The sequence below is a fragment of the Natator depressus genome, chromosome 1 (assembly GCF_965152275.1).
Source record: "Natator depressus isolate rNatDep1 chromosome 1, rNatDep2.hap1, whole genome shotgun sequence".
Taxonomy (NCBI): domain Eukaryota; kingdom Metazoa; phylum Chordata; order Testudines; family Cheloniidae; genus Natator; species Natator depressus.
The window spans coordinates 130,481,398-130,509,352 of NC_134234.1; the positions used below are offsets into that span (position 1 = coordinate 130,481,398).

Below are 27,955 nucleotides of genomic sequence, written 5' to 3' on the forward strand. Positions count from 1 at the left end.
ATCAACAGATCATATTCAGTGTCTTGAATAAATTGCTATATTTTGATATTAGAGAACTCTGTGCATGTTGTTCCTTTTTCTTTCTTGGCCATTAACTTTTTGCTTCCCACACTCAGGAGCTGGGAGGAATGTGTCAAAATGCAGCATATTTATTGTAGAATTTTGTTTTCCCCAAATGGCCCTTCTATTTAAAAACACTCTGTTTCAAAAGGGGCATAACTAAATATTGAGCAGTCCAGATGGTAAAGAATCAATTTAAGTGAAATACATATAAAGCACTTTTATACCAGAATAAGTGTCCATAAAAAGGGGCTAACTAAATAAGTGTCTAAATCAATTTAGTTAAATTGTATAATTTTCTCACATAGACAAGGCTTTAAATCCACCACGTTGCTTGAGGTGTGGCACCACGACCAGTATAGATGTCATAAATGCAGCTGGGACATGCCCTTGATTACAGGTGCCAGTTGAAGTTTTCACAGCTCTCTAGAAGATTTAGACAAACATCTTACATTAGTTTTAATGTTTGCAGTGTTGTTGTAGCCGTGTTGGTCCCAGGGTATGAGAGAGACATGGTGAAAGAGACCAGCTTTTGACCTCCATGGACCTGAAGAAGAGCTCTGTGGCTCTCGAAAACTTGTCTCTTTCACCAACAGAAGTTGGTCGACTAGAACAGATTATCTCACCCACCTTGTGTCTCTCATTAATTTTAAGAGAAGATGTGTATAAATCCCCAAGATGATTTTAAAAAATGTAACCACAGTACTTAAGTTCATGCAGTAAGCATGTAAATTCTTTTCTGTTAGCTATATCTAGAGGTGGCTAGCAGAGCTGTTTGTTTATCTACCCACCCCCACTACATTAAAAGCATCTTGGTGCTCCAATGAACTTGGTGCTCAAGCAGAGTGGAGCTGTTCTGATCCTCCTATCAGTTCCTTCTAATGGTTCCCCTAGCAGCTAATCTATGAGGGGTCCTATATGTTAACCCATCTGGGTTTTCCAAATATGTGGAGAGCCTTAAAATGTACATATCGTAGCAAGAGTTGTAGGATATTAAAAAGCTTTATACCATGCAAGCTGGTATCTGCAGTGCACGTAAGATGCCCCTGTGTGACATATGAGAACATAATCAGTAAGAGATTTTGTGTGACAGCCTCACTGCACTGTCTGTTCACTCAAGCAAAAGGTAGGAGATTGTCAGAAGCCTGCCAAAGGAATTAGTTGCCTAACTCATTAACTCCAGCACCAACAACTCACAACCATCTTGTCAAGGTTCCTCCCCCACTCTGAACTCTAGGGTACAGATGTGGGGACCTGCAAGAAAACCTCCTAAGCTTACTTTTACCAGCTTAGGTTAAAACTTCCCCAAGGTACAAATTAATTTTATCCTTTGTCCTTGGAATATCCTCTGCCACCACCAAACTCTAACTGGGTTCACTGGGAAACGTAGTTTGGACACGTCTTTCCCCCCAAAATCCTCCCAACCCTTGCACCCCACTTCCTGGGAAAGGTTTGGTAAAAATCCTCACCAATTTGCATAGGTGACCACAGACCCAAACCCTTGGATCTGAGAACAATGAAAAAGCATTCAGTTTTCTTACAAGAAGACTTTTAATAGAAATAGAAGTAAATAGAAGTAAAGAAATCACCTCTGTAAAATCAGGATGGTAGATACCTTACAGGGTAATTAGATTCAAAACACAGAGAATCCCTCTAGGCAAAACCTTAAGTTACAGAAAAGACACACAGACAGAAATAGTCATTCTATTCAGCACAATTCTTTTCTCAGCCATTTAAAGAAATCATAATCTAACACGTACCTAGCTAGATTACTTACTAAAGTTCTAAGACTCATTCCTGTTCTATCCCCGGCAAAAGCAGCATATAGACAGACAGAGACACAGACCCTTTGTTTCTCTCCCTCCTCCCAGCTTTTGAAAGTATCTTGTCTCCTCATTGGTCATTTTGGTCAGGTGCCAGCGAGGTTACCTTTAGCTTCTTAACCCTTTACAGGTGAGAGGATTTTTCCTCTGGCCAGGAGGGATTTTAAAGGGGTTTACCCTTCTCTTTATATTTGAGACACATCTCTAGCAGCATGCTCACTTATCTGGCCTGTCCTTGGTTACCTAATATTCTCTATCAACACATTGCCTAGTCACTGGAGGAGGCTACAATTAGTGGGCATGGTATGCATCTTGCTCATGGTCCATCATGACGTCCATCTTACCCTAACTGTCATGCCCAATGACCTCCTTTCACAAGTTACATCCTTCCTGGGCTCTGGTTTTGATATGGTGTATTTTCATAGAATCATAAAAAGGTAGGGCTAGAAGAGACCTCAAGAACTCATCAAGTCCTGCCATCTGCACTACGGCAGGACCAAATAAACCTAGAACATTCCTGACCAGGTGTTTGTTCAACCTGTTCTTTAAAACTTCCAATAACAGATTCCACAAACTCCCTGGAAGCCTATTCCAGAGCTTAACTACCCTTACAGTTAGAATTTTTTTGTAATTTTTTTTTTTTTTTAGTTACCCTCTAGATGCCAAGAAGTAAGCATGACCTATTAATCACTTTTCTTTGGTGTCCATTTACCCTTCATCCCATCAATAGACACTCAAGAAAAGGCAAGCAATGTCCTCAAACATTTTGTTATATTGTTTTTCACACAGTTTATTTCAACCCATACTAAGAAGTATGGCGTGAGTTAAAACAAGAAATGTATTAATTTGGACTACTAGTGAAAATGAGTTCAGTGGGTCTCACAGAAGTCTCTTTAGCAGCCAATAGTCTACATAACAAATACTCCTCCAAAAATTAGGCCTGGCTGCCATTCATGATTCAAGAGAGGACTGGGAATGTAACATCTGGGCAGGGTGGAAAGTTTGGTCTGAATCTGTAATTTGCAGCAGTATGGAAAGTTTGCCCAATACCTGTTTGCACTATAGCTGGTTCTTTAGTCAGCACTATATTATATTAGTACTTTTTTGAGCAACAATTTCAGAGAAATTTTAAGAAATTAATTACTATTAAGCTAAAAATGTAATTTGTTTCTGCTTTTCTGCTTAGCAAGAAAAATACCATTTTACAAGTAGCACCTACAACAATGAGCCCTCATAAAAAGGTACTTCTGGCAGATGCTCATATCTTTAAAGCAATAGAATAAAAGGTGTAATTTGTGATACCTATGGCTATGAAGATGTAATAGTGTAGCTGTCTCACTCAATGTAGTGGCCTTTCCAGAGCCACCCATGCTTTCTTCCCAGCTCTGAATATACATTCATTTTCATAGTTCAGTAACACTAGCAATGAAAGGACAAGAACATCTTCACCCATTAAGGTCTCATGCAACTTCATGGATAAAGACCCAAGCTCCCCAAAAGCATCTTTAAAAGTTTTAAGGCCCATCCCAGATTCTTACATGAGTAAATGAGTCACTTGGCAAGGAATTTGTCATCCTTACTGCCTTCCCTTGTTCGCAACAGGGATATTTCTCTGTATGTAGGTTGTTACCAAAAAGGGAACACCAGACAAGAAAAGAGAACAACTAAAATCTCTTCAAAAGATGACAAAAATGTTCACAAAAAGGCAAAGAACAAAATCTAAAAACCACAGGAAAAGAGCTAAAAATCCATCTAGGTCCTGTTTTCCTGACATCAGCTCTAACACCTTTCTCCAGAAAACAGAACTTTTGGCTTCAGCCCGTAATAACACTGAGATAGAAGAACAGGAAGAGGTTTTTACACACACCCAGAGATGTGTTTGAAACAATGGGGAAGAAACCATGGTGGGTGCTACTGATATCCAGCTAGAGAGAACAAGTGGCTAAAGCCCATGGCAAAAATCTCCTTATCAAGCACTGAGACGGAATTCGCCGTCCCTCTACACCACTCCTTCAAAGAGGTCTTTAGAGACGAGTGTATAAATGCACAACAAAGGGGAAAAGACTTAGTTGATGAAATCCTAGCGTCTGAGAAACCAAAGATTCTCTCTCCATCCTGACAGTGTAGACTAGGGGGATTTTCCCTCTCAAAGATCCCATGGACAGAAAGGTAGAATTCAACAGAGAAGGGACTTGGAGGCTTCAGGAGCAGCCTCTAAAGCCATAATGTCCTGGTACAAAGACCTAATAAGCCTGACTAATTCAAGTCAGCACTGTGAAAAAGATACTCTGAACTACTGCATTTGACATGGACCGATTCACGAACTCTGTGAGGCTGGTAGTGAGAGCCCTGATAGAAAATTCAGTGGCCAGGTGTTAACTTTGTTTTAAATTCTGGACAGTGGATACTTGAACAATGCCTCAGTTCTCAGTTAGATCCTGTTTGGGGAGAAATTCAAGAAAGTGGTGCTCAGTAACACAGACAGGCCAAATCATTCAGCCTCCATTCCAGCAAAAGTCCCAAGGACTATGAATCCCATATACATAAAAGATCCTTTTGTTCCTATCCATAACAAAGGCAGCAGAGAAGGGTATTCTCTTTCTCCACAGTTATGGCCTGGACCTGCTACACCAGAGGGCAACACAGAATAGTTACAGAGCTTAGGTATTAGGTAATCACCACTTTCTAAACTGCAACCAGGCCTGCTTCCATCCAAGCGTAGGCCTGTATCAAGAAAGTGAGATATCCCGTTTCTCAGATAAGAAACATCACATTTTCTTGAAGGAAATCTCACACCTGCTAAAGGTAGGGGCAATAGAGCTTGTCCCTCAAGACAAAAGATACATAGGGCTTGAGTCCATCTTCAGAGTCAGAAGAAGACCAAGAAGGGTCCAGGGTATCTCAGTCCAATAAAGGATGAGCCAGAGAACGAAGAAAATAAAATTCCGGATGGGAAATATTTTCTCCTATCACTACAGTCGCTTCATGAGACCTAAGGTTGATGGAGTTGACAAAAGATTAGCTGCATATTCCACTCAAGCCCTGTTACTAGCAATTCCTTTGGTTCACCTTTGGAAATTGGCAGTACAAAAGGTTACCCTTTAGCTTGTTTTGCACCCTATGATATTCACGTTAGTACTGATGATGACCACAGCTCAGCTGAGAAAACCAGGGGACTCCTGTGTATCCATTCTTACACAGAGCATGGTCCCCCGAGATTTCATAGGAAATTGCCCATCGGACTTTCTCCACACTTTAGGCACATGGGGATGTGATCAACTTAAAAGAAGAGACCCCTGGATCCACTTCAGAGGATTGTCTGGCTGCCGGTCTATAAATGAAGAATACCAGACACTGGTAGGCGGATTCCAGAAGAAACCAGAGCCCAGAGAAGTATCCCTGGCAGAAGGGGCATCCACCACCCCAGAGGAAATCTTTGAAGCTGCCATTCAGCAACATTTTCTAAGGCAAAACATACTTGACATTCATTCTTGCGCAGAAATATCCTCCAGCGGGGATGTATCCAAAGCAGTGCCCCCAAAATAGATTACCACTAATCTGATAGAGGGATGAACATTTTGCCTTCTGTCCTACATCGCTCTCCCACCCAACTAATATTTTCTTGCTCCTTGCTATGCCTCATATGTCATGGGCTAAGGGAGAGGTTATTATCCAGAACAAACAGTTTACCTGATTTATTTTCTGGGGCTGACATCTCTCTCAGTCCACTCCTCCTGATGATAAGTGCCTTGGGTATCTTTACAATGGCCTCTTCAGGGGCCATGTATAAGATTAACAGTGCCGGTAGAAAGTGTTTTTTGTTGAACATTGGCCTTTGGAAAATGAGAATTTTCATGATTCTGCATCAGCAGTGTTATCATCTAGTAAGCCGTGTAGCTCACTCAAGCTGTGGATTTCAATGGTGCTAGCATCAGTAGCTAGCAAAACCAAAGAGAAAGGCCTGTGTTTTATTGAGAGGTACGTGGAAATAAATTTGTTGTTGAAAAATTGGTTGTTAAAAAAAATAATTGGACAAGATAGATAAGGTGGTACTGTTCCTTCAAGCAAAAATTTTGATATTTTTATATCAAATTATCAATCAAAATTTTGAGTACAAAATTGAAATGGCACAAAAATGAAAATGGCATAAAAATGTGCCATTATTTCAATCTTTTTTCTCAAAATTTTGATTAACATTATCAAAAAGGCCATTACAGTATTTTGTTTATCAAAAATTAGGATTTGGGTAATATTAATTTTTTTATAATTTCAATATTTTTGATTAAAAAATTAAATCCTTGAAAGAAAATCATAAAACATTTAAAAAAACTTTGAAATGAAACCAACTTTGAAATTTAGAAACTTTAACCATCCCTTGCTAACTCAGTTGAATAAGCTTGTTATGGTCAAGAAATGTAAAGTTAATCAAAAATAAATTGTAGTGTAAAAGCAGCAAAGAGTCCTGTGGCACCTTATAGACTAACAGACGTATTGGAGCATAAGCTTTCATGGGTGAATACCCACTTCGTCAGATGCATGTCACATGCAAATTTCACCTTATAGACTAACAGACGTATTGGAGCATAAGCTTTCGTGGGTGAATACCCAATTTGTCAGATGCATGTCACATGCATGTGACATGCATCTGACGAAGTGGGTATTCACCCACGAAAGCTTATGCTCCAATATGTCTGTTAGTCTAAAGGTGCCACAGGACTCTTTGCCACTTTTACAGATCCAGACTAACATGGCTACCCCTCTGAAAATTGTAGTGTGTTCATTCAGCTTTGGCAGTACTCATTTTGCAAGGGAGAAGAAGAGGGGTGCCCAGGTTCTTCAACACCATGGACAAGTCTAAAGTGTGTTGGTTTTTGCACAAAAAGAGGCAAAGTCCAAATATCCTGTGTTGGGAGACAGCTCAGTTGCACAAAGAAAATCATCGGTAAGGCTAAGATTTCATCATGGATATTTTTAGTAAAAGGCAGGAACAGGTCACGGGCTTCTGTGACACTTCCTTTATTTCCTGTGAGCTGTCCCTGCCTTTTATTAAAAATATCCATGATGAAATGGGAAGGGACTGGGTGGCTGCAGGGTGGCTGAGAGTGCTGGGGCCCCCACCACCCATGGGGACTCAGAGCTCCAGGGTACCCCTGCCCCCAGCGGCAGAGGGGAGCAGCAGGTTTTCCCTGCCCCCTCCCCAGTGACAGGGAGCTCTGGGAATCCCCCTGCCGACAGCATAGCGGGAAGCTGCCAGCGTCCCCTTGCCCCATCCTGTGGCGGACGGGAGCTGGTGGGATCCCCCTGCCCTCTCCTCCACCCCCCAGTGGTGGACAGTAGCTGCTGGAGTCTCACTGAGCTCCCATTCCCCCCCCCACCCCACCCCCACCACCAGGGCCGGCCCACAACATTTTGACACCTGAGGCGGGGAGCTCAAATGACGCCCCCATGCCCCCTCGTTTGGGCCAACACTTGGAATGGTCTCAATTCTGCCTTCTTCCTGTTCTACTCCTCTCATGGTACTGCTCTGCTACCTACCCCAATCAAGGAGAACTAACAACTTAAAATGCCTAGTTCAAAAATTTTAAGTAACATTTAACTTTCTAACACCTGAACATCAAATGTAACTTTTCTTGTCTGCATAGTAAACACTGGCATTTTTATCTGTTTGAATAGTCAAAGTGGTGCTTTCCGTGCCTTCTTGGTTGCAAAGATTTGAACTGCTTCCTTAAGGTCCACAGTCTGAAAGAGCTTTCAGTTCATCTGGGCAGGTAGTCGTACATGCTGTGTTCAGTGCCATAAACTGGATAGCCCCACACTGTGCTGCTGGACTTCTGCCTGCATTGTTTTTACTCTTGCAGGGGTTTTGTTTTGTTTGTTCTTTGCATGTGAGGAGGGGTTTTTTTGGAGGTGGGCGTTATTTGTTTACATTTAGAGACTGTTTATTAGGTGTATTTGGTACTCACATTCCCTCTCTAAACTGCCTCGCAAAACTCCCTTGTTCACTAGCTCTTCTGGTCACTTAGGAGCTGGCTTTTTAAACCCCTGTTCTTCCTGAGTTAGCCCCATCCCCTTGTCAAAGGATCCTAAAGGGATTAGGGATCAAAGGATGGCAGGCTAGAGCCTGGTTAAGAAGCTCTCAGCCTTGCCTAGGAGACACCCACAGAGTCGTTGCCTATGACCTGGAGAACTCCCTCACAAAACACCCTTGTTCGCTAACTCCTCTGGTCGCTTAGGAGCTGGCTTTTTAAACCCCTTTTGTCTCTGAGTTAGCCCCACCCCCTTGTCAACCGATTCTAAAGAGATTCAGGATCAAATTGGAACTACTACTTCTTTCTTTCTTTCTTTCTTTCTTTCTTTCTTTTTCTTTCTTTATGCCGCTTTTCCTGGGAGGGTCGCGGCGGCAGCCTGGAGAGTAAGGAGGCTCAGACCCCCTTTTCCTCCGCAACAGGTTCCAGCGGGGGAGTACTGCTGTAGATCATTAACATCTTGATATTAATTAGTATTTACTCCATTTTGAGGGTCTGTGGCAAGGTGATCTCCATTTGGCAAACTTGTCATGTGACTGAGAGGAACATCAAGTAATAGGAATTTGTTATATGTAGAGAAGTTTCTGCACATTGGCTGCCAAGCTTACTGCAACACACAGTCATACAGCTTTCTCCCCCTTGACCATTTCAAAAAGTACTTTTCAGTAAAGAAACAGACACGTGGATCACGGTGAAACAACTCATTATTAATCATTTGTATTATGGTAGCTGCCAAAGGTCCCAAACCAGGATGGGAGCCCACTACAAACACAGATGAATACACAGTCCATGTCCTGGAAAGCTTCAAATGTCTGCCATTCTGACAGGTGTGTTACAGCAAACTTCAAATTAGTTTTCACTGGCTTTCTTCAACCAGTGTCATTAGTAGATGACCTGAAGCTGTCTTGTACAGTGGCTAGGTGCCTATTTTAAGTACAATTTGTTGAAGAGAAGTTGTATATTGTTTTTCAATCTGTGGAAGTGAATTACTTTTACTCTGATCTTCTATATAGCAGTGGATAGATTTCTTGTTGATGAAATACTGCTGTTGATGCACTGTGAATCTGAGGACATTCTACGTCAACCTCTGGTAAGTTTCCAGGAGGAGACTGTCACTATTCCAGTTCTGTTCAATATTTCTCTGTTTTAAGCACGGCTGAGCTAAAGTCAGTGTGGTGATTTCCAATGCAGATTACAGATTGTTAGGGATTAACCTCCTCTTCCAACCCACTGCAAACACTCTTAAAGTGAGTTGGATTCTACCTGAATCTTGGGAAAGGTATATGATCTCCTCTGCCTCTACACCAAGAAGTGTTTTCCTGAAGAGTTCTTTCTAACATCACAAAGTGACACCTACAGTTATTTCAAATACTCATTTGGTTCGTTAGGGATATGAGGTAAATGAAAAGGCAGCTATTGGCTTTTTCACTTCTTCCTGAGTCATCCTGTCCAGAGAGGGAAAAATATGTCCCTTCTACTTGGCCAAAAGAATGGTTCCTGTTATAATCTGAAAATATAACTATCTTCAAAGAAGAGTCCAAACTCAATACGTAGGGACAAATTCTGTTTCTGTTACACCAGCGTAACTCCACTGACTCCATCAACTCTGCTGAGATACACTGACAACAGAATTTGAACTATAGCTCAGATAGCTATAGGTCAAAGTAGCTTACGGTCTTTGTAAGGTTCAAAGTCTTACTGTGGACATTAAAGGACAACACATACATAAAAGCTGCAGTTAGTTTTATAACAACTAGTTAAAAGGACCTTAACCAGAAGGAATGTCTCACACAGCCAGATCTTCAGTTGGTGTAAATTGGAATAGTTTAATTGACTTCATGATGAAGATCTGGCCCATGGGGTTTTAACAAAACAAAAAGAAGCAAAGCTGTATCAATAAAAGCATGGCATTTTCCACCAGCAGGAAAGATACCGTACATACAGTGCATGATGTACAAATTCAAAATGATCAGATTTTTCTCACTAAAAATACACCCAGCTTGTGTCAGAAACATTTTTTTTACAATCAACCAGTATGCTGAATTAATCTGTCACCCTAAAACAACCTAGGTCATGCTAATCTAGACTCGACAGGAATTTGCATTAAATTTCCTTGAGTACACAATCATCATCACAATTACATTCATCAGTCTCAAAATAAGTCTTTGCCGAGCCTTTTATTTTTTATTTTTTTGGCAAATGTATCATCTCTTTGGACCATGTGGACCAAATTCGGAGGTGAGTTTCAGTAAATGAAGAGGGAGTAAAAGTGAGTATAATTTACATCCAGCCCTTCAATGTGTATGTTATACCAACTTAGATTCCATCTAGACTCCCTTGATTTACTTGCTTGGACTTTCACCACCTTATTATGTAATTTACAGGTCCCTTTGCACACCACCTTAGAATCTGAGTCAAAGGGAGCCTAATTTGTATAATTCACTGTACTGGGGTGTGCACCCCACACCAGCCCTTTTAGGGTTATCAAGGGCCTGAGAGACCAATTAGTTACCTGGCAAGATGCAGGGTCAGGGTTAGTTAAGAGTGAAGTCCTGCTGGGGAAGGACTGGGACAGCATTATAAAGCCAGGAGGCTAAAAGCAGAAGGGAGCTGCAGGGGAAGGAGTCCGCAGTCACTCCCTGGAGGAGGGAGACCATCAGGGACAAGGAAGAAGTCCAGGCAGAGAGTAAGCCTGGAGATCCTACCCTAGAGTAAAGAGTCTGGCAAGAGGCTAGGAGTGGTGAAGTAGTCACAGGGAATAGAGTAAGCTCCAGTGGTAAACCCAGAAACAGGCAAGAAGATGGAGAGGCTGGGTAGGATAGAGCCCAGGAAAACAGCAACAGGGAGTAGGACTGAGCAGATCTAGGCTGCTGGTTGAAGAATCCCTGGACTGGAACCCGGAGTAGTGGGCAGGCTCGAGTTCCCCTGCTAGCCACTGGTATAGTGGCATAGAGCCCCAAGCTGGGGATGAACAGCCTCAGGAGATGGCATTTGGATCATTTGTCCTGTTGGATTTTGTAACTTTAGAAGGGGTGGATTAAATGGTGACCTGGCCAGAGGGCCAAGTTACAGAAGCAACTTGCAGATCAACATGCAGCAAGGAGGCACCGGATGCCGTGAGAGCTACATTCCCAGACCAAGACGCAAGGAGGCACACTAGTGGTAAGTGGCAACCCTGTTACGTTCACATACTGAAGGGTGAGAAGAGAGAGCTGAACAGAGAAAGCACCTCATAAGCAGGTGCTTCTTGAAGGTGGTTACTCTGTACTTTAACTTACACTTTCTAGCCATGTGTAAGGATGAGTGAATGTAAAGAAGTCTAACTCGAACCACCTTAAACATTATCTCTGAATCTGACCCTCTGTGTCTAGTCCACAGCTCAGGCCATTTAAATCTATCAAAAAAGTGCTCTTTCAATTTGAATGCTAGAAAATTGTTAAGAGCAAGTGAACTCAGCAATCACACATGTACTGAGGGTGTCGCTGGGGGGCAGGGGAGGAAGATACGTGAATTATAAAAGAGGGGAAACAATCAGGCAAATCCTTGAGAATGTCTTTGTGTCTCCAGATACCCAACTTATGCCTTTCACAGTTTTCCAAGTTATTCAACATCAGCATCATTATCCTCTAAGTCATGTAGCTCACTTGGGATCTGGATTTCAATTGTGCTAGCATCAGAACCTAGCAAAACAAAAGAGAAAGGACTCTGTTACTTTCAGAAATAGGTGGAAATAATTATTGACTGGGTTATTTAAAAAAATAAGATGGCAAAGTGCTAGTTCTGTTTAACCATATACGGTAGGAGTCTCAGTACATAAGCTTTCAGACCACAGAGCTCTTTGGCCAGAAGGTTTATGTATTCAGACAGACAGTATGTGAGGCCAGCAAAAGTTATCTTTATCTACCCTGTGCCTTGTTGCTTTCAGTGTAATTGCATTCCTAAGGAAACGGTTGATTGCATTGCCCAGTGAGCTATTGGGGAGCTAGGTTATTAAACTTAGAGTACTTAATGTGATTGTGGGAGAGTCTGTGAGCGTTGGCCAATAATTTCTGGTGCCTTGAGCAAAGATATTTGTTAAAGCAACAAATTTGCGGATCTCCCTGTCACATGGAGGCACATGATGGGGGGGGGGGGATGAAGTTCATGACATTTCCACAGAAACTGTGGTATTTTGTTGAACACTGTAGCCTGAAGGGAGATAGTTGGCTTTTTAAAAGAAAGTTCACACAAGATCTGCTGTAATAGGCCGCAGCGCATTGCAGCCAGTTGCTTGTACATTTTCCTAGCTGAAATTAACATCCACCTAGGTTCAGATATTGTTGTTAGCTCTGGTACTACTTGGGAGTGTGACAAGTAGGACAAGAACACTTCATCTAATGCAGGTATGATGGAATTTATTCTTTATGCTTCTTGAACAAAATGTCTCAGAGCTAAATGGTTTTAAAATGCTACCTTATTTTTAGGGAGAGAGAGGTTCATTACACATTTCCATGGTTTCTCAGGATGCTGCAGAAGAGGTGTACAGGGGCCTTTGTCCACACACCCTGTACACATCAGCGCTAGATTCTGCACCAGCTTCAAATAGGCCAGGGAAGACAAGAAAGGGAGTGAGAAGCTAGAATAGGAGGTGGGATAAGAGATTGACTGTGTTTTTGTGGATCCAATGGCTACAAGTCCAACTTATATGGATGGATAGATGTTATGGTCTCTACTGCCTGGAGCCTGCGATTTGGAGTAATGGATCCAGAGCTCCACAATTCCCCACCCACAGACTGAGATGAGGCATTACCTTTCCAAACCCGCACACTATAACTGGTTCAAAAAAGAGTTAGATAAGTTCACGGAGGATAAGTCCATCGATGGCTATTACCCAAGATGATCAAGGATCCAGCCCCCTGCTCTGGGTGTCCTAAGCCTCTAACTGGCAGAAAATTGGAGTGAACAACAGGGAATGGATCACTAGATAATTGCCATGTTCTGTTCATTTCCTCTGACACATCTGTCATTGGCCACTTTTGGAAGACAGGATACTGGGCTGGATGGACCATTGGTCTGACCCAGCATGGCTGTTCTTATGTTCACACTTCTCCTGCTCAAAGCCCATTAATCCACGCTTTGAGGTGAGGTAAATTTTACGCAAAGGGAACACTCTCTTTAGGTAAGCATTAAAGCATTGCACTCTCAAAATACTATCAACCCCATTATCCAGCACATGCCACCTGAGTGGTGCAAAGTAGTTCTGAAGTCAATTAATCCAGCCACTGGAAGATTCCCACGTAAAAGTGCTCTGTTTTGTTGTATTTCCTACTGCTAGATAACTTAACAGTGGCATTGGACTGGTAACAATATTCCTACTGCTAAAGTCCTAGCAAAAAATGTGTTTTGTGGGGTGTCAAACATGATAACATTTGCTCTTTGGCTACCACAAAGGAGAACAGCATCTTGGAGACTAACTCTCTAGTTCATGTTTAACTAGATCTTCACATTTATAAATGGAAGATGGAGGCTCCTTTCATACACAAAACTTGAAATATCCTTTCTGTGGCACTTAACAGTATTGTTGGTTGCCTGAATACCATAGAAAAACAAGCTGTTGGGTTTATTTTTATTTGACAGTTACCTGCTAATTGATATAATTTCTAAATCAAACCAAGTTTTGTTTTTGTCATTGTTTTTACCATTGGCCATGAAAGGCTAAATCATTTCCTTTCTCTCTCGGCCAAATTCATCCTGGTGTAATCCATCCTATGTATCTAAAGTCTGTTGTGGTTTGAGGTTTTACTCAGGCTAACGGAATACCATCCTTTAACTTGGGAATGTAAATAAGAGAGTGATTTCCATTCAGATGAGAGAGAGAGAGGCACAAATGGATGTTAGGAACATTAGGTTTGTTAACAGAATGCAAACCTCTTTAACAGGTGAGTGACCAAACCATCATCTGGATTCATCCGGACTTTCCCAACTTATCCACCCTTTGCCCTAGGCATCCCCATGTGTAACTGATGTATATCTGATCTTGATAAACCCTTCCCCTGTCAAGGTCAACTGAACCTTGGAAGATGATGCGCCTCTCCTCACATACATATTATGCTGCCTTTAGGAGTACAAGTCTTGTAGTATGGCAGAAGAAGTAGGCATCCTAGACCAAAGCCATAGTAAGCATTTTAGATTCTAATGCCTCTTCAGTGTATATATAATCAGGGAGATCAGAGGAAGGATTTAAGAGATGTACAGAACATGTAAACAATTAACAGCTAGAGGAACCTCAAATGTGTAGCTTTGGTGTGCAAGAACTTTACCTCTTTGCATTTCAGCCATACAATTAGCGTGATCATCTGTATGAAACTGCCTGGGCAAAATGTAGCCCCACTCTACCCTGATGGATAAATTCAGGATGGTTTGGGAAAACACATCCCATGATAGCAGGGGAAAAGATACACTGTGTTCCTGACCATTTGCATTTTACTGTTATAATTAACACAACCTAAAACCAAACGTCGAGTTTGTGCAGAGAACATATATTGTGTGTTTGTGTTTAACAATCCAGCTTGTTGTTGTCATATAGCTTTTGGAACATAGATAGTTTAATCACCTACCATGATGCACAAATACCCATATCATGAGGATTCCACTGCATTAATCGTTTTATTCCAAATTATGTTCTAGCTTTGTTATATTATTTATATATTTTACAATGTTATTTCTTCAAGTGTTCATTCAGCTGGGCTTTGTTATGCTCTGGTGTGTGCAAAATATGATCATGTACAATTAATTGTGGGTATGTCCCTAACCTATGTTGTTTGAGCTGAATGTAACTTGCTGGACAATTGTTTTGAATGTATAAGTGCTCAGTAATTTGGTCCCTGGCTCAATCACCATTCCACATCTGCCTTTCAACTGAGAGTCACGGACACCCCACTGTCCCAGAGAAAAGTGTTGACTGGCCAGTAAACTGTAGATATTACTATTAATTAGAGCCCAGACTGCCCTGCCCCGACATGGCCTAAGGCAGAAGCCACATCTCATGTGTGTTCCACAAGACCCTGACCCAGTCTACTGTCCTACTGTGGATTGGATTTTATCTCTACTCTCCCTGAGCCACCTTCCCAATACTAATTTGAGACCAAACACTCTAGACATAGGCCAGCAATAAATATTTCCACATTCAACCTGAAAATACTCCCAGTGTGCTCCCAAATTGAGCCTGAGACAACCCCCTACCTGATATAGGCTGGCTGCATGATTTACCATCATAGAAGCCAAGACCATACAACTGTAATTCATCTACAAAATGGGGAAGACAATTCTTTATCATGGGATAAGTAGTAGTGGGTCTCCTACCCAGTGAGAGTGGATAAGCAGAGTTCAGGTCAGCATGGAAACATAGCTGTATTTCCTGACTTGCTGTGAGGTAGGTGTTTTACACTACTGGTCCCACATTCTAGCTTCCTGACTCTCAAACATTTGTTGTTAATGTTACTTTTGAATTTCCTTCTAACTAACTTCTGGAGGAAAGGAAATTCTTACAAAATAAAATATCCTGTTACATGCAAATGGCCCTACTAACAGAAAAAAGGTGTGGGGCTGGGGAGAAAAAAAGATAGACATGATTGTTTTTAAAGAGTGTGATTTTAAAGATTTTCTACGAAGCAACTGCAGCTCTTTAAAGATCAGTCCCAGCATTTATCAATTTACTGTATCTCCTTTTTATTGAATATAGTCAGATCACATTTTTTTAGCTCCAACTAAGCCTGCTTTTCTGACCTTCCTGGAACTCTGAGCAGTATGGCTGTTATCATTCTACTCTTTAATTTAAAAAAAGTTACACCGGGTTTCCATGGGGTTTGACGATCTATTTATGCTTAAACATGGTTGTACTAGAATCAGTTATAACACAGTTTGGACAGCCAGTGCAAAATTGTTTGAATTGACTTAAAGATTTGTTCTAACCTATGCCTGGACTACCATGTTTTTTAAAACTGGTGCTCAGTTTGGACTGGTCAGTATAACCACACAGTAACCTAGAAAGAAAAGGAGGACTTGTGGCACCTTAGAGACTAACAAATTTATCTGAGCATAAGCTTTCGTGAGCTACAGCTCACTTCATCGGATGCATTCAGTGATAACCCTTGTTTAAACCATGCACAAGCACTGTAGACTGAGTCCCAATTGCTAGTTAACAATCAACCTGTTTTAACAAGTATTTGGGCACACGTGCGTCGACACCACAGTGCTGAGCACAATAGTTAAGGAAGGAAATAAATATTGTTGATTGAATTCCCTTGAGTTCAGTAAACCAGGATATCAAATAGAACATTCCTCTGGACTGCAGGTTACATTTCACTGTCTTTTGATTGGATTTAAGCACCAAAGTCATTTAGATGACTGAAAATTATACTCTGCATCCCTTAATGGTTTAAATACCAGACTGCACTGTACGAAAAGACTATATTCCTATTAATTGCAACCGCATTTAGATAAAAGCACAGTTAAATATCCCACTAAAATTAAAATGGGCAGGGTAAAACAAGAGTTATTAAGCAGGGTTCTATATGCAAACAATGCAAATCCATATCTGTGTCAAAGTTGTCTTTCCAACATTTGAACATTGTTTTAAGGATGACAATTTTGCGTCCCTACAATCCTAGCGATAGAATTCCAGATACAGAGCTGCTCTCCTGAAAGTCAGGCAAGGGGCCAGAGTTAGAAAAACCCAACACAATAGTAATTTGTTTATTAAACAAAAGAATATTCTGTTGAAGTACAGTTTACAAGAGAGGTTAAAGCAAAAATGTACGAAAAGAAATCAATGAGGTTAATTAAGAAACACTGAACTTCAAAGAGACTGCTGCCAACATAATGGAAAGCAATCAGGCATTCATCAGACAGAATCATCTTCTCTCACACTCACTACAAGGGGACTGAAGACATAAGTTATCATTTATGCCTCCAGGAAATATATAGGATGTGACAGATGACAAGGCCCCAGCCAAGCCCTGGAGCAAATAGTGATGCACTCTGTGCTGTCGTTAATTAAGGGTCGTGGCAATGGGAGAGGTAACATTCAGCTTTATGCTATGCAAACTACCAGCCCTGATAGATAGGAGAGTTTCTGGATAACCTGTCATCACTGGTAGTGTTACCTTCAGACAGCATGCTTAAGGCCTCATCGGTCTGCTGGCTGCTGGCTATTGTTGTCTTCTTTGAGTTGTGGATGTTGCTTTGGTAGTTCACAGAGGATCCAACGGCAGAAGGGTAGCCATTGTCAGCAACAGCTGATGTGGACATTGATTCCCACGGTATTTCTCTCTTTTGCCACTTCAAGTTCAGTTTCCACCCAGTCCAGCCATAAAAAGCGAGTGTGAAGAGAAAGCCTTGCATTGGATTCAGCACTCCCTGGAAGAGAGAAGAAAGGAGAATTGTGATGGGAATTAAAATCAACAGAGTGGTGAATTTCAAGTCAAGTGAAACCATTCCTGTGCATTAAGGGTACATCTACGCTGCAATAAAAAATTCACGGTGCCAAGTCTCAAAGCCTGGGTCAGCTGACTTGGTCTCGCAGGACTGCAGGCTATACAATTGCAGTATAGACATTAGGGACCAGGCTGGAGATGTCTACACTGCAATTGTATAGCCCAAACCCCACAAGCCCAATTCAGCAGGCCTGGCCATGCCACAGGTCTTTTACTGCAGCGTAGACAGAGAGACTTTCCTCACAGTGAATAAATTGCTGCCTCTGAGAGATTTTGTAAAACTCACCCATCTGCATCCAGATGAAAGTACATGTTATGTTTCTTCTAGCCACAAGCAAATCAAGGTAAGAAACCAAAGGCCTTGTTCTGGTACACAATAACACTGAGAACACAAGGGGTCAAATGCTTGCCTGGTTTGAGCTCAGCTCCTGCATGGAGTTGTATCAGGGATAAGTATGGCCCTCAATGTGCTTTAACAGTCTCCACTGCCACTCACTTCAGTGAAAGCAGAACCAAACATGTTGAGAGCAGCCACTCACAGATAACCAAGTTCTTAAACAGTGATCAATCCATTTGTAACTGCTGCTGACTCATGAACCAGTCCATCATGGTTGGATTGAAAAACTGGCCAGCTCAGACAGTCTCTCAAGAATCACTTCTGTCCCCACTTCCTTGGATATTTGGCAAGTAAATGCTTTGGATGTTTCTATTTTTCTCCTGGGAAATCAGCACTTTATTTTCATAGCCAGCCTACAAACTGTTCAATTCCTAGACTTGACCTCTTGCCCTCCAGGCCAGCAAAAGCCGAGAGCTGTGTCACATGAGTGTGTTCAGCCCTTGGGAGAGAAGGGGGCACCATGTGAGTGGCATCACTTACTCCTTTAATACAGGATGAAACCTGGAAACGGAGAGGTAGGTACTTGGGGGTGCCTGGTTGCTTGTCAGAAGGAAGCAGAGTGTGCTGGGGGAGTGGGAAGAGTAATTTAACCCTTGTAACACTAATCTGGGATAAAATCTGGAAAGAGAGAAATAGGTCCTCGGAGATGGAGGTGCCAGAGTATTGTGTGTGTTCTGGGAGTGGGGGGGATGTTCCATGCACAGGAGGCGTACATTCATCCATAATACTGCAGGCCAGATTAGCCAGGCTCAGCTGCAAAAATTGAAAGGTGAATACTGATGCTCTGCTGACCGGCAGATTTAGAAACAATGCTTGTAAAGGAGCCCTGGCGAGTCCTCTGTGGGCAGAGGGCTGTAGCCAAGGCGCACATAGACACAAAAATAGGGGAGACAGTTTTAAGAGAAGAAAAATTGGTGGTAACATGGGTTAAACTTGCAAGAGAAGCAGTGGATTCTCCAGCTCTTGACATCTTCATATCAAGACTGGATTCCTTTCTGGAAGATAAGCTTTGGCCAAACAAATTATTGGGCTCAGTACATGGATAAGTGGGTGAAATGTAATGGTCTGTGATATACAGGAGGTCAGACTAGATGATCAAATGGGCCCGTCTGGCCACAGATTCTTTAAATCTCTATAAGAATCCCAGAAAGTGGGAAGGGAGGGAATTATTCAGAGCTAGAGCTATGCCATAACTCAAACTAAAAGAGTTTTAGTGCCTTTCACATGTTTAATGTCCACTTAATAAAAACACTCATCCAAATATACCCTTGACCCTCCTCTAGAAAATTGTTCTGTCATTTCAAAAAGAAAAACAAAGAGCATGTTTTTACTAAGAGGCTTTGCAGATATGTAAGATCTCCCCAAAGAAGCTACCTGCATCACCAACTCCAGAATATCCCCTTTTGACTATTCCAGGAATATTACACTATGGGGGGATGGGTAAATCACAGTCCAGTAATGGTCCAAAATGCTTTAGTAGTGTTCCTACAGTATTTTGGATCATTGCTCTGAAAGACCACTCTATTTTTCTCTCAAGTAATTATTCTCTCTATATATAGATGTTTTCTACATAGCAGCTTTAAGGAGCAAAGAAAATAACCTTAGTTACAAATACAGGCTGAAATTGTTAGTAAGCACCCAGGTTGTTAGCCTGTATTCAGTAATCACTGGTGGAAACTCTGTAGTCTGTTATTCAGGAAGACACAATAGATGACCATAACTGTCCTTTCTGGTCTTAAAAATGAATGAATCACCTTGACTTCAGTAGGGATGCACAGAGGGTCAGTCAGGGCAAAATGCATTTCTTCGTTCTTCTTGCAGAGTTTCATATGAAGAATAGTTCCTATGACTTGGAAAATGTTCTCCAATTTTTTTTGTATGGAGTGGTGATTATATTTTGAAAGAAATAAACAATCATTACAGTGGTGCTGCTTCCTGTCAGACAAAAGCTACTTCCAAGACTAATAAAAATCATGGTTGACCTACCATTATAATCCATGTGATCAGTGCAGCATTTCTAACATTTTTCAGGGGGTTTCCATTGATATCTGGCTGCATTTCAAGGTAAAACAACAGGCTCTCATTGATGATGTTTGATGACCAGCTGTTGCAGGGATAAAGAGGAGAAAAAGAAAAAGACAGATTTTTTTTTTTTGTATATACAGTGGTTTCTTTACCAAAGCATAATTGTGGTGATTGTTGGCAGGGAGAGGGAGAAGTCTGTTGGTTTTTTTTAAATGCTAAAGCTTGTAGCCAACAATATGAAGGAGCAGCAGGTCTGGGAGAATATGATCAGGAAACAAAATCCTTTTCCTAACCCAGCCTGAGACAAAGAAGTAGACATAACCAAACGGAATGAAATCCTAGCATTCCACCCTGCTGCAGGCTGATAAAATGCAGAATTAAATCAGGTTGATTACAAAATACAAGACTAGAATGTACTACAGTCTATAATGGAGAATGTCATCATCAGCACCTTCTTATATTTGCAGCCTGTGACGTGGTGTACCAGGCATTTGTTGCTTCCAGCCAAAGGCCTCACTGCCTTGGCAAACCCTGGCAGAAGAAGGTGCCTTGCCAGAAGGGAAGGGTAGTGAGTTCAGACATTTAGGGGTTGCCATGATCAGCTGCAGGCAAAACCAGAGAGAGTTGGTCCTCCAGACCTAGCAGGACCGGAAGCAGGTACAGGCCAATCACGACCCAGCAGGCCAGATAAAAAGCAGTGGCTGTATTTACTACAGGCCAATTCTGGGTGAAGCCAGGAAAGGGAAAGAAGGCTTTTCCTGCCCTAACCCAAGTAACCTGAGCCAGTCAGAGGCCCAACCTTGACAATGTTGGGTCTCTATGAAGGGTTAGTGTTTATATTGTGGGCTTTAATGCCCAGGTGGCTATTTTGAGTTAGGATTTAATTTGTGTTCTGTTAACCCTGGAAGGGGACTGGACTGAGAGTTGAACTGGCCAGAGGAGCTGGCCTCTGGGCCATGGAGGCAGCTGACCATTGCAGAACTGGGACAACAAGGGATGTTAAAGAGGAAGAGTCTTGCAACAGTATGTCCTGACACAAGGGGGCACTCTGGTATCAAGGTCACATTATAATACGGCACATAAGTAGAGTTGCAATGTTCATACCTATGCTAAATATATATAGCATTGCTACATTGCTGCACATCATTTCCTAAACAACCACAAACTTCAAAGTTAAATTAAAATGGACTTTAAAAGTGACATCAAAAGAGGATTACAGATGACTCTGAAATTGCCATAATGTACCAATAGTTCTTACCAACAAGGGCAGCTCATGGTCAGATAGCAAACATCAAGTTAAATGAATCCATAATCTTCAGCGCCAAAGAGAGGCTATGTCAGAAAGCCCAGGTTTTAGCCCTAGTGAACAGACTTTAGTGCAATTTCTCTGTATTTCTCCTGCATAGTCAAATGAGTCAGGCTGGTTTCCTAAGTCCAGCATTTGTTTAAAAAAAAAAACAAAAAAAAAGGATTTTGCCATTTTCTTTTTGCAATCAAGTTCCCATTCTATGTGAAAACCTCATGTTTTTCTCCCTCCACCTTCCTCCCCTCATTTCTTCCCTGCTCCATTCCCGCAGCCTGTCCACTTTAACAAGCTGCTCCATGCATGACCTAAGGCACATCCAGGGCCAGCCCATAACATTTTAGCACCTAAGGCACGGAGCTCAAATGATGCCCTCATGCCCCCTTGCTTCGGCCAAAACTTTGAAAGGTCTCAATTCTGCCTTCTTCCTGTTCTGCTCCTCTCATGGTTCTGCTCTGCTACCTACCCCAATAAAGGAGAACTAACAACTTAAAATGCCTAGTTCAAAAATTTTAAGTAACACTTCACTTTCAAAGGCCTGAACAGCAAATGTAACTTTTCTTGTCTGCATAGTAAACACTGGCATTTTTATCTGTTTGAATAATCAAAGTGGTGCTTTCCATGCCTTCTTGGTTGCAAAGATTTGAACTTCTTCCTGAAGGTCCACAGTCTGGGCCAGCTCATCCTCTATTGAGATGGTTGCAAGGCCGACCACCCTCTCCTGTGTCATTGTGGAGTGTAGATGTGTTTTTATTAACTTCAGCTTGGAGAAGCTGCGTTCTCCACTGGCAACTGTTACAGGAAGTGTTAGAAGTATGCGCAGAGCAACAAAAATATTTGGAAACAGGGTGGTCATCTTATTTGTGCACATATATTCCAGAACAGCCTTTGGAGTTGATCCTGCTGAAATGTATCTTGAAAGGGCTTTCAGTTCATCACCTAAATCACTCACATCAATATCGCGCATGTCATCATGTGTCAACACTGTCTCTAGTGCCCTGCATTGCTGGTGTAGGTCTTCTTCAGGTATAGTGAGGAGTTTTGGAATATCATACAACATCCCAAATATACTGCTGTGTTCCTTGAGCTGCATGAAACGTTCTTCAACTGACTGTATTGCACAATCTAGCACCTGGTTAAAGAATTCAACTTTGAATTGTTGTTTGGGGTTTCTTATGGGATTATCCCGTGCCTCGTAATCAAAATGTCTTCTTCTTCGCTGACTCTTTGTCATGGGGTCACCGGGCGATGCTCTGGAACTACTCCATATGAAGCCAGTCAGGACTCTGGGGGAGCCGCCTCTCTGTGAGCATACTGTCTCCAGGGCAAGAAGCTTACACAGCTTCGACCTTCCTGGGTCCGACCTCGGAGCATTCAGCATCCCCTGCTCCACCATACACTTCCCACAGCGAGTCCACAGAGGCGGGGCTCCTGGGGAAGCCAGAGGGTCCTGCACCCCACTTCTGCAGTCAGACGTGACTCTCAGCCAGTCAGTAAAACAGAAGGTTTATTAGATGACAGGAACACAATCCAAAACAGAGCTTGTAGGTACAGAGAACAGGACCCCTCAGTCAGGTCCTTTTTGGGGCCAGGGAGGCCAGATCCCGGGTCTGGGCTTCCCTCGCTTTCCCCAGCCAGCTCCAAACTGAAACTCTCCTGCCCCTCCTCTGGCCTTTGTCTCTTTCCTGGGCCAGGAGGCCACCTGATCTCTTTGTTCTCCAAAACCTTCAGTTGTCATCTTGCATGTGAGGGTCCCAGGCCATCAGTTGCCAGGAGACAGGGTGTCAACCATTCTCTGTGCAAACACCATCATACTGGCCCTCAAGGGCTCTGCAACAATCACACACCCTTATCCCACCACTTAGATACTTAAGAAATGCATAGGGGAAACTGACGCACCCACACAGTATTTAGTGAGAACATTAAGTACAGTCCCACTTCGTCACACTCTTGTATTCTAGAATGGGTGGGAAAATAGCTTCAGTGTGAAGTTCCCCTGCCAACTTCTGTGCACTCTTCAGAACGTTTTGAAATCCCTCATCTGACCGGTAAGATGTAGTTATGACTTTGCTTTGTCCAGTTGTTCCATTGCTCCAGATATATCAAGGTCAACACCTTAGAGTCTCTGCTTACAACATTTATTTCAAACAGTATGTCATGCCACAACACTAAGCCACACAGAAATTTGAAGTTATGTATGTTTCTGGTGATTCCATTTCCCTCTGCCACTGTTCTCCCACGGACAGTTCCTGTCATAGCATTATCCTCCATAATGGCATCATCTAGCTTCCTAGTTTGGTGTCTGATAGGCTTTATTGCCTCTACTTGACTTTCCCATTGTGTGGCACTCAGTGGTTTCAGTGTCAGAGAGGATGTTCCCAGATGTTGCTTCAAAATTTGCCATTGATGAGTTGATGCAGAGAAAAATACATAGATGCTTTGAATTACATTAAAAAATTCAGCAGCCTTGCTCGAAGCTGATGCTGCATCACTGACCACCAAGTTCAATGAATGAGAACTGCATGAGACAAGGGATCCGTGACTGCACTCTGTTCTTTCCTCTCATGTTGGCACCATTATGATAGCCCTGGCCTCTCATGTCAGCTATCACAATTTCTGTATCTTCCAGCTTTTTAAGAAGCATATTTGTCATACCAGCTCCTGTAGTATCGTCAATGTCAATACATTCTAGAAAATGCTCTCTGACCGTCACCATTGCAGGCACATTTTCACTAGGTACCGTTGTTGTTACAAAACGCACCATTAAAGTCATTTGTTCCGTATGGCTGATGTCAAGTGTACAGTCCAGAATGACAGAGTAATATCTTGCAGACTTCAGATCTGCCACAATCTTCTGTTTGACTTTTGTTGCCAGTAATTGTGTGATCTCATTTTGAATTGTTTTTCCAAGGTAGTGGTGTGTGTACATTTCTTGGGTGGTGACTCTTCTTAGATGCTCCTGGAGTACAGCAGCAGACTCAGCCATCAGCTCCACAATTTTAAGGAAGTTTCCATTGTTTGGCACGTACAGCTGATCTGAAGTGCCACACAGTGCTAGGTTTTGGGTAGCAAACATTCTCACAATGGCAATGAGCCTTTTCAGAACATTTTGCCGGTAAAGAGACTCTGATGCAATCATCTCTTGATGCTGATCATCTATGGTGGCCTTTAACCTTAGTCTCATCTCAAGCTCTTTCCACCTATGGAGTGCTCTCTGGTGATTTGCTGCCTTCTCATGGCATGTCAGATTTCTAGCCAGATTTTTCTAGTCCTTTATTCCTGTAGAACCCAGTGTGCCTGGAACATTAGACTGGAAGAGTTTGCAACAAAAACAGTATGCAGCATTCTGGGTTTTTGAGCACATAAGCCATGCCCTCTCTACTTTGTCACCATTGGGGATTTCACGCCAGTAATGTGTTGGATGGAAACTTCTATTTTCATTGTCTTTGGGGAACATGAAGTTTTTCACTTGCTGTGGCCCATGCAGTACAAGGAAATCCCTCAGGCTACTGCTCAAGTGGGTCCACAGTCCTGGATCATCTTGACTTAAGGAACTAAACTCAGCAGCAGCTGTTTCTTGCGCCTCCACCACACTCTTCTCTGATCTACACTTTTCTGCAGGAATGTGCAGGGTTACATCCATTTGAGATGGAGATATGGATGCTGCAGTAGCTGCCCGGTCACCTGCACTCTGACTAACTGGAAGATCAGGCATCTCCTCACCACTCACATCCTCACTGGGGCCGGAAGGCTCACCGTGAACATTTGTGTCTATGTATCTCAAGAGAGCTCCTTCCTGCTTAGATAGAAAAGCTTCCTTTGCTTGCTTTCTTTTTCTGAATGCTGTCCCCGAGGGGCGTTTTCTTCTTTCACTCATGATTGCTGTTCTGTCCCAGCTCTAGTGGCTCTCAACACTCAATTGAAGGGGACAAATAAGCAGGCTGGTGGTAGGGCCTGAGTGAGGGAAGATATCAACGTCTTAAGGACCTATCTGGCTCCTACTACTTCAGTTGACTGCCTGTTCTCCTCAAGTGGGTTCAGGGAAGCAGCAGGAAACAGGAAGCTCCCTGAGAAGCTGGTGTTAATCAGTCCAGGCTCCTGGGGGTGCTAGAGAGGTAGATAAGAGGCTCCTCGTCCTCTCTGTCCCTGCAGCTCCTGCTGCTTTCTGTTATTCCCTCTCACCTTTTCTCCTGTCTGCCTGTTATGTCTCTTGTCCCCTCCTTCCTCCAGCACAGCACTCCACCATCTCTGTGCATCTAGAGCAGAGCGAATACATGTGCACCAGCAGCAAACACAATTTTCTACACTCTGGGTCCTAGTGGGCCCCACCCCCCACAGTCTGGCACCTGAGGCGGCCACCTGAGTTTGCCTCCCGGTAAGGCCAGCCCTGGTCACATCCCCTCTTTGACACTGTTTCCTTTCCTTCCCTGTTTCTGTCTTGTCTGTTTAGACAGCAAGTTCTTCATGGCAGGGACCATCCGCTGCTATGTGTTTGTGTGGTGCCTTGCATGATGGACTCCCAATCTCATCTCAAATGTGCTCATGTAATACAAATAGCAAATAATAATTTCTTCCTCCGAAAGGATGCTCTATTTTTGTTCAGTCAGTCAACACCTGTCCACTCCCAGTCGTACTCCAGAATCTTTTTGCACTAGCTGAAGCATGCTTTACAAGGAAGCTGCCACTGCAGAAAGGCAAAACTGTGTTCCAGAGAAAACTGTAAAAGGATACCATATTTGAGATGGGAATAAGTGTTCTGAAATTCCACAGCCAGACCATATTGAGGCTACTCTTGTGGAGAGTGACCATAGCACTGTATTTTTCAGACATTGCTCTAGGCGGCTGCCTACCCATCTTTTTAGCCATTTTTCTTTGAGGCTTTTGTTTTCATGTCGCTCAAACTTTTTTTTCTATATATTCCGGAACTTGTGTCCCAGCTGCAAGAGGCAGCTTAATGCTTCAGCTACTAAATAAAATAATGTAGAACGTTTTCCTTTCTAGAGAATTCCTCCCCTTGAAACTGTCAGGTTGACAAACAAATACAGCAAGCCCACCAATACCGTTCACACCCCCTACCTTCCACAGTGGGGAAATATTCAGGTTTTTTTTAAAAATACGCCTCCTACCATATAATGAACACCAGCATAATTTTGAAAAAGCGGATCTGAATCTCCGTCCCCAGGCGTCTTTCATTCTCTGTGTAGATTCCTTGTCTTCCTTTGAGCAATGAGGCAACTGGAAAGTACAGAACTGTATAATGAGTACATGGCTGTGGGTTTATTTTTTTTATTTACAGGGATTCAGAGAGTGGGAAAGAGAGGAGGAGTAGCTAAAGTTCCTGCTGTGGTGGGACTTGATTTTGACCAACAGGGAGGAATTGGTAGCAACAGAAGGTGGAAGGCAATTTGGGTGAAAGCGATCAAGAAATGATAGATTTCATGATTCTAAGGAAAGGGAGGAGTGAGAGTAGCAGAATAAGGACAACAGACTTTTAAAAAGACGGACTTTAACAAACTCAGAGAAATGGTAGGTGAGGTTCCATGGGCAGAAAATCTAAGGAAAAAAGGAATTCAGGAGAGCTGGCTATTTCTCAAAGAGACAATATTAAAGGCACAACTGCAAACTATCCTGATGCAAAGGAGAGAGAGGAAGAATAGGAACAAACCAATATGACTCAGTCAGGAGCTCTTTAATAAGCTGAATTTCAAAAAAGGAATCCTACCAAAAGTGAAAACATGGACAAATTGCTAAGGAGGAGTACAAAAGAACAGCATGAGCATGTAGGGACAAAATCAGAGGGGCTAAGACACAAAATGAGTTACACCTAGCAAGGGACATAAAAGGCAATAAGAACAAGTTTTTTAAATACATTATGAGGAAGAGAAAGATGAAGGAAAGTGTAGGTGCTCTACTTAGTGGGGAAGGAGCACTAATAACTGACTACATGAAGAAGGCTGAGGTGTTTAATGCTGATCTGCTTCAGTCTTCACTAAAAGAATTAATGGTGACCAGATAGTCGAAACAAAGCAACAGGGAGGAAGGAACACAAGCCAAAATAGGGAAAGAACAAGTTAAAGAATATTTAGATAAATTAGATGTATTCAGGTTGGCAGGGCCTGATCAAAATCATCCTAGGGTACTTAAGGAACGAGCTGAAGCAATCTCAGAAATGTTAGCAATTATCTTAGACAACTCCTGGAGCACATAGGTAAGGTCCCAGAAGACCAGAGAAAGGCAAACATAGCACTTATCTTTAAAAGGGGGAACAAAGAAGATCTGGGAAACTATAGACCAGTCAGCCTAACTTTTATACTGGGAAAAATACTGAAACAAATGATTAAATGATCAATTTGTAAGCACCTAGAGGAAAATAGGGTTATAAGGAATAGGCAGCAGGATTTGTGAAGAACAAATCATGCCAAACCAACCTAATTTCCTTTTTTGATGGGTTTACTGGCCAAGTGGATAAGGGAGGAAGCACCAGACATGATAGATCTTGAATTTAGTAAGGCTTCTGATGCAGTCCCACGTGACTTTCTCATAAGCAAACTAGGGAAATGAGGTCTAGATGAAATTACGGTAAGGTGGATCACAACTGGTTGAACGACTATACTCAAACAGTAGCTATCAGTGGTTTGCTGTCAAACTGGGAGGGTGTATCTAGTGGGGTCCTTCTGGGGTCAGACCTGGGTCCACTTCTACTCAGTATTTTCATTAATGAAGTGGAGAGTATGCTTATAAAATTTGTGGATGACACCAAGCTGGGAGGGGTTGTGAGCATTTGGAGGATTGGATTAGAATTAAAAATGACCTTTAGAAATTGGAGAATTGGTCTGAATTCAAGAAGG

General features: G+C 42.3%; 1 protein-coding gene across 1 annotated transcript in view; it reads right to left on the reverse strand.

The window, feature by feature from the left end:
- Positions 1 to 11,509: 11,509 nt before the first annotated feature.
- Positions 11,510 to 27,955, reverse strand: part of GPR143 (G protein-coupled receptor 143) — a 32,793-nt gene continuing 16,347 nt past the window's right edge. The window contains exons 6-9 of the mRNA XM_074945800.1: positions 26,234 to 26,342; positions 19,766 to 19,883; positions 17,053 to 17,305; positions 11,510 to 11,589 (exon numbers count right to left, since the gene is read on the reverse strand). Of these exons, the coding sequence (XP_074801901.1) occupies positions 11,510 to 11,589; positions 17,053 to 17,305; positions 19,766 to 19,883; positions 26,234 to 26,342 (560 nt within the window). The remainder of the gene's footprint in view (positions 11,590 to 17,052; positions 17,306 to 19,765; positions 19,884 to 26,233; positions 26,343 to 27,955) is intronic.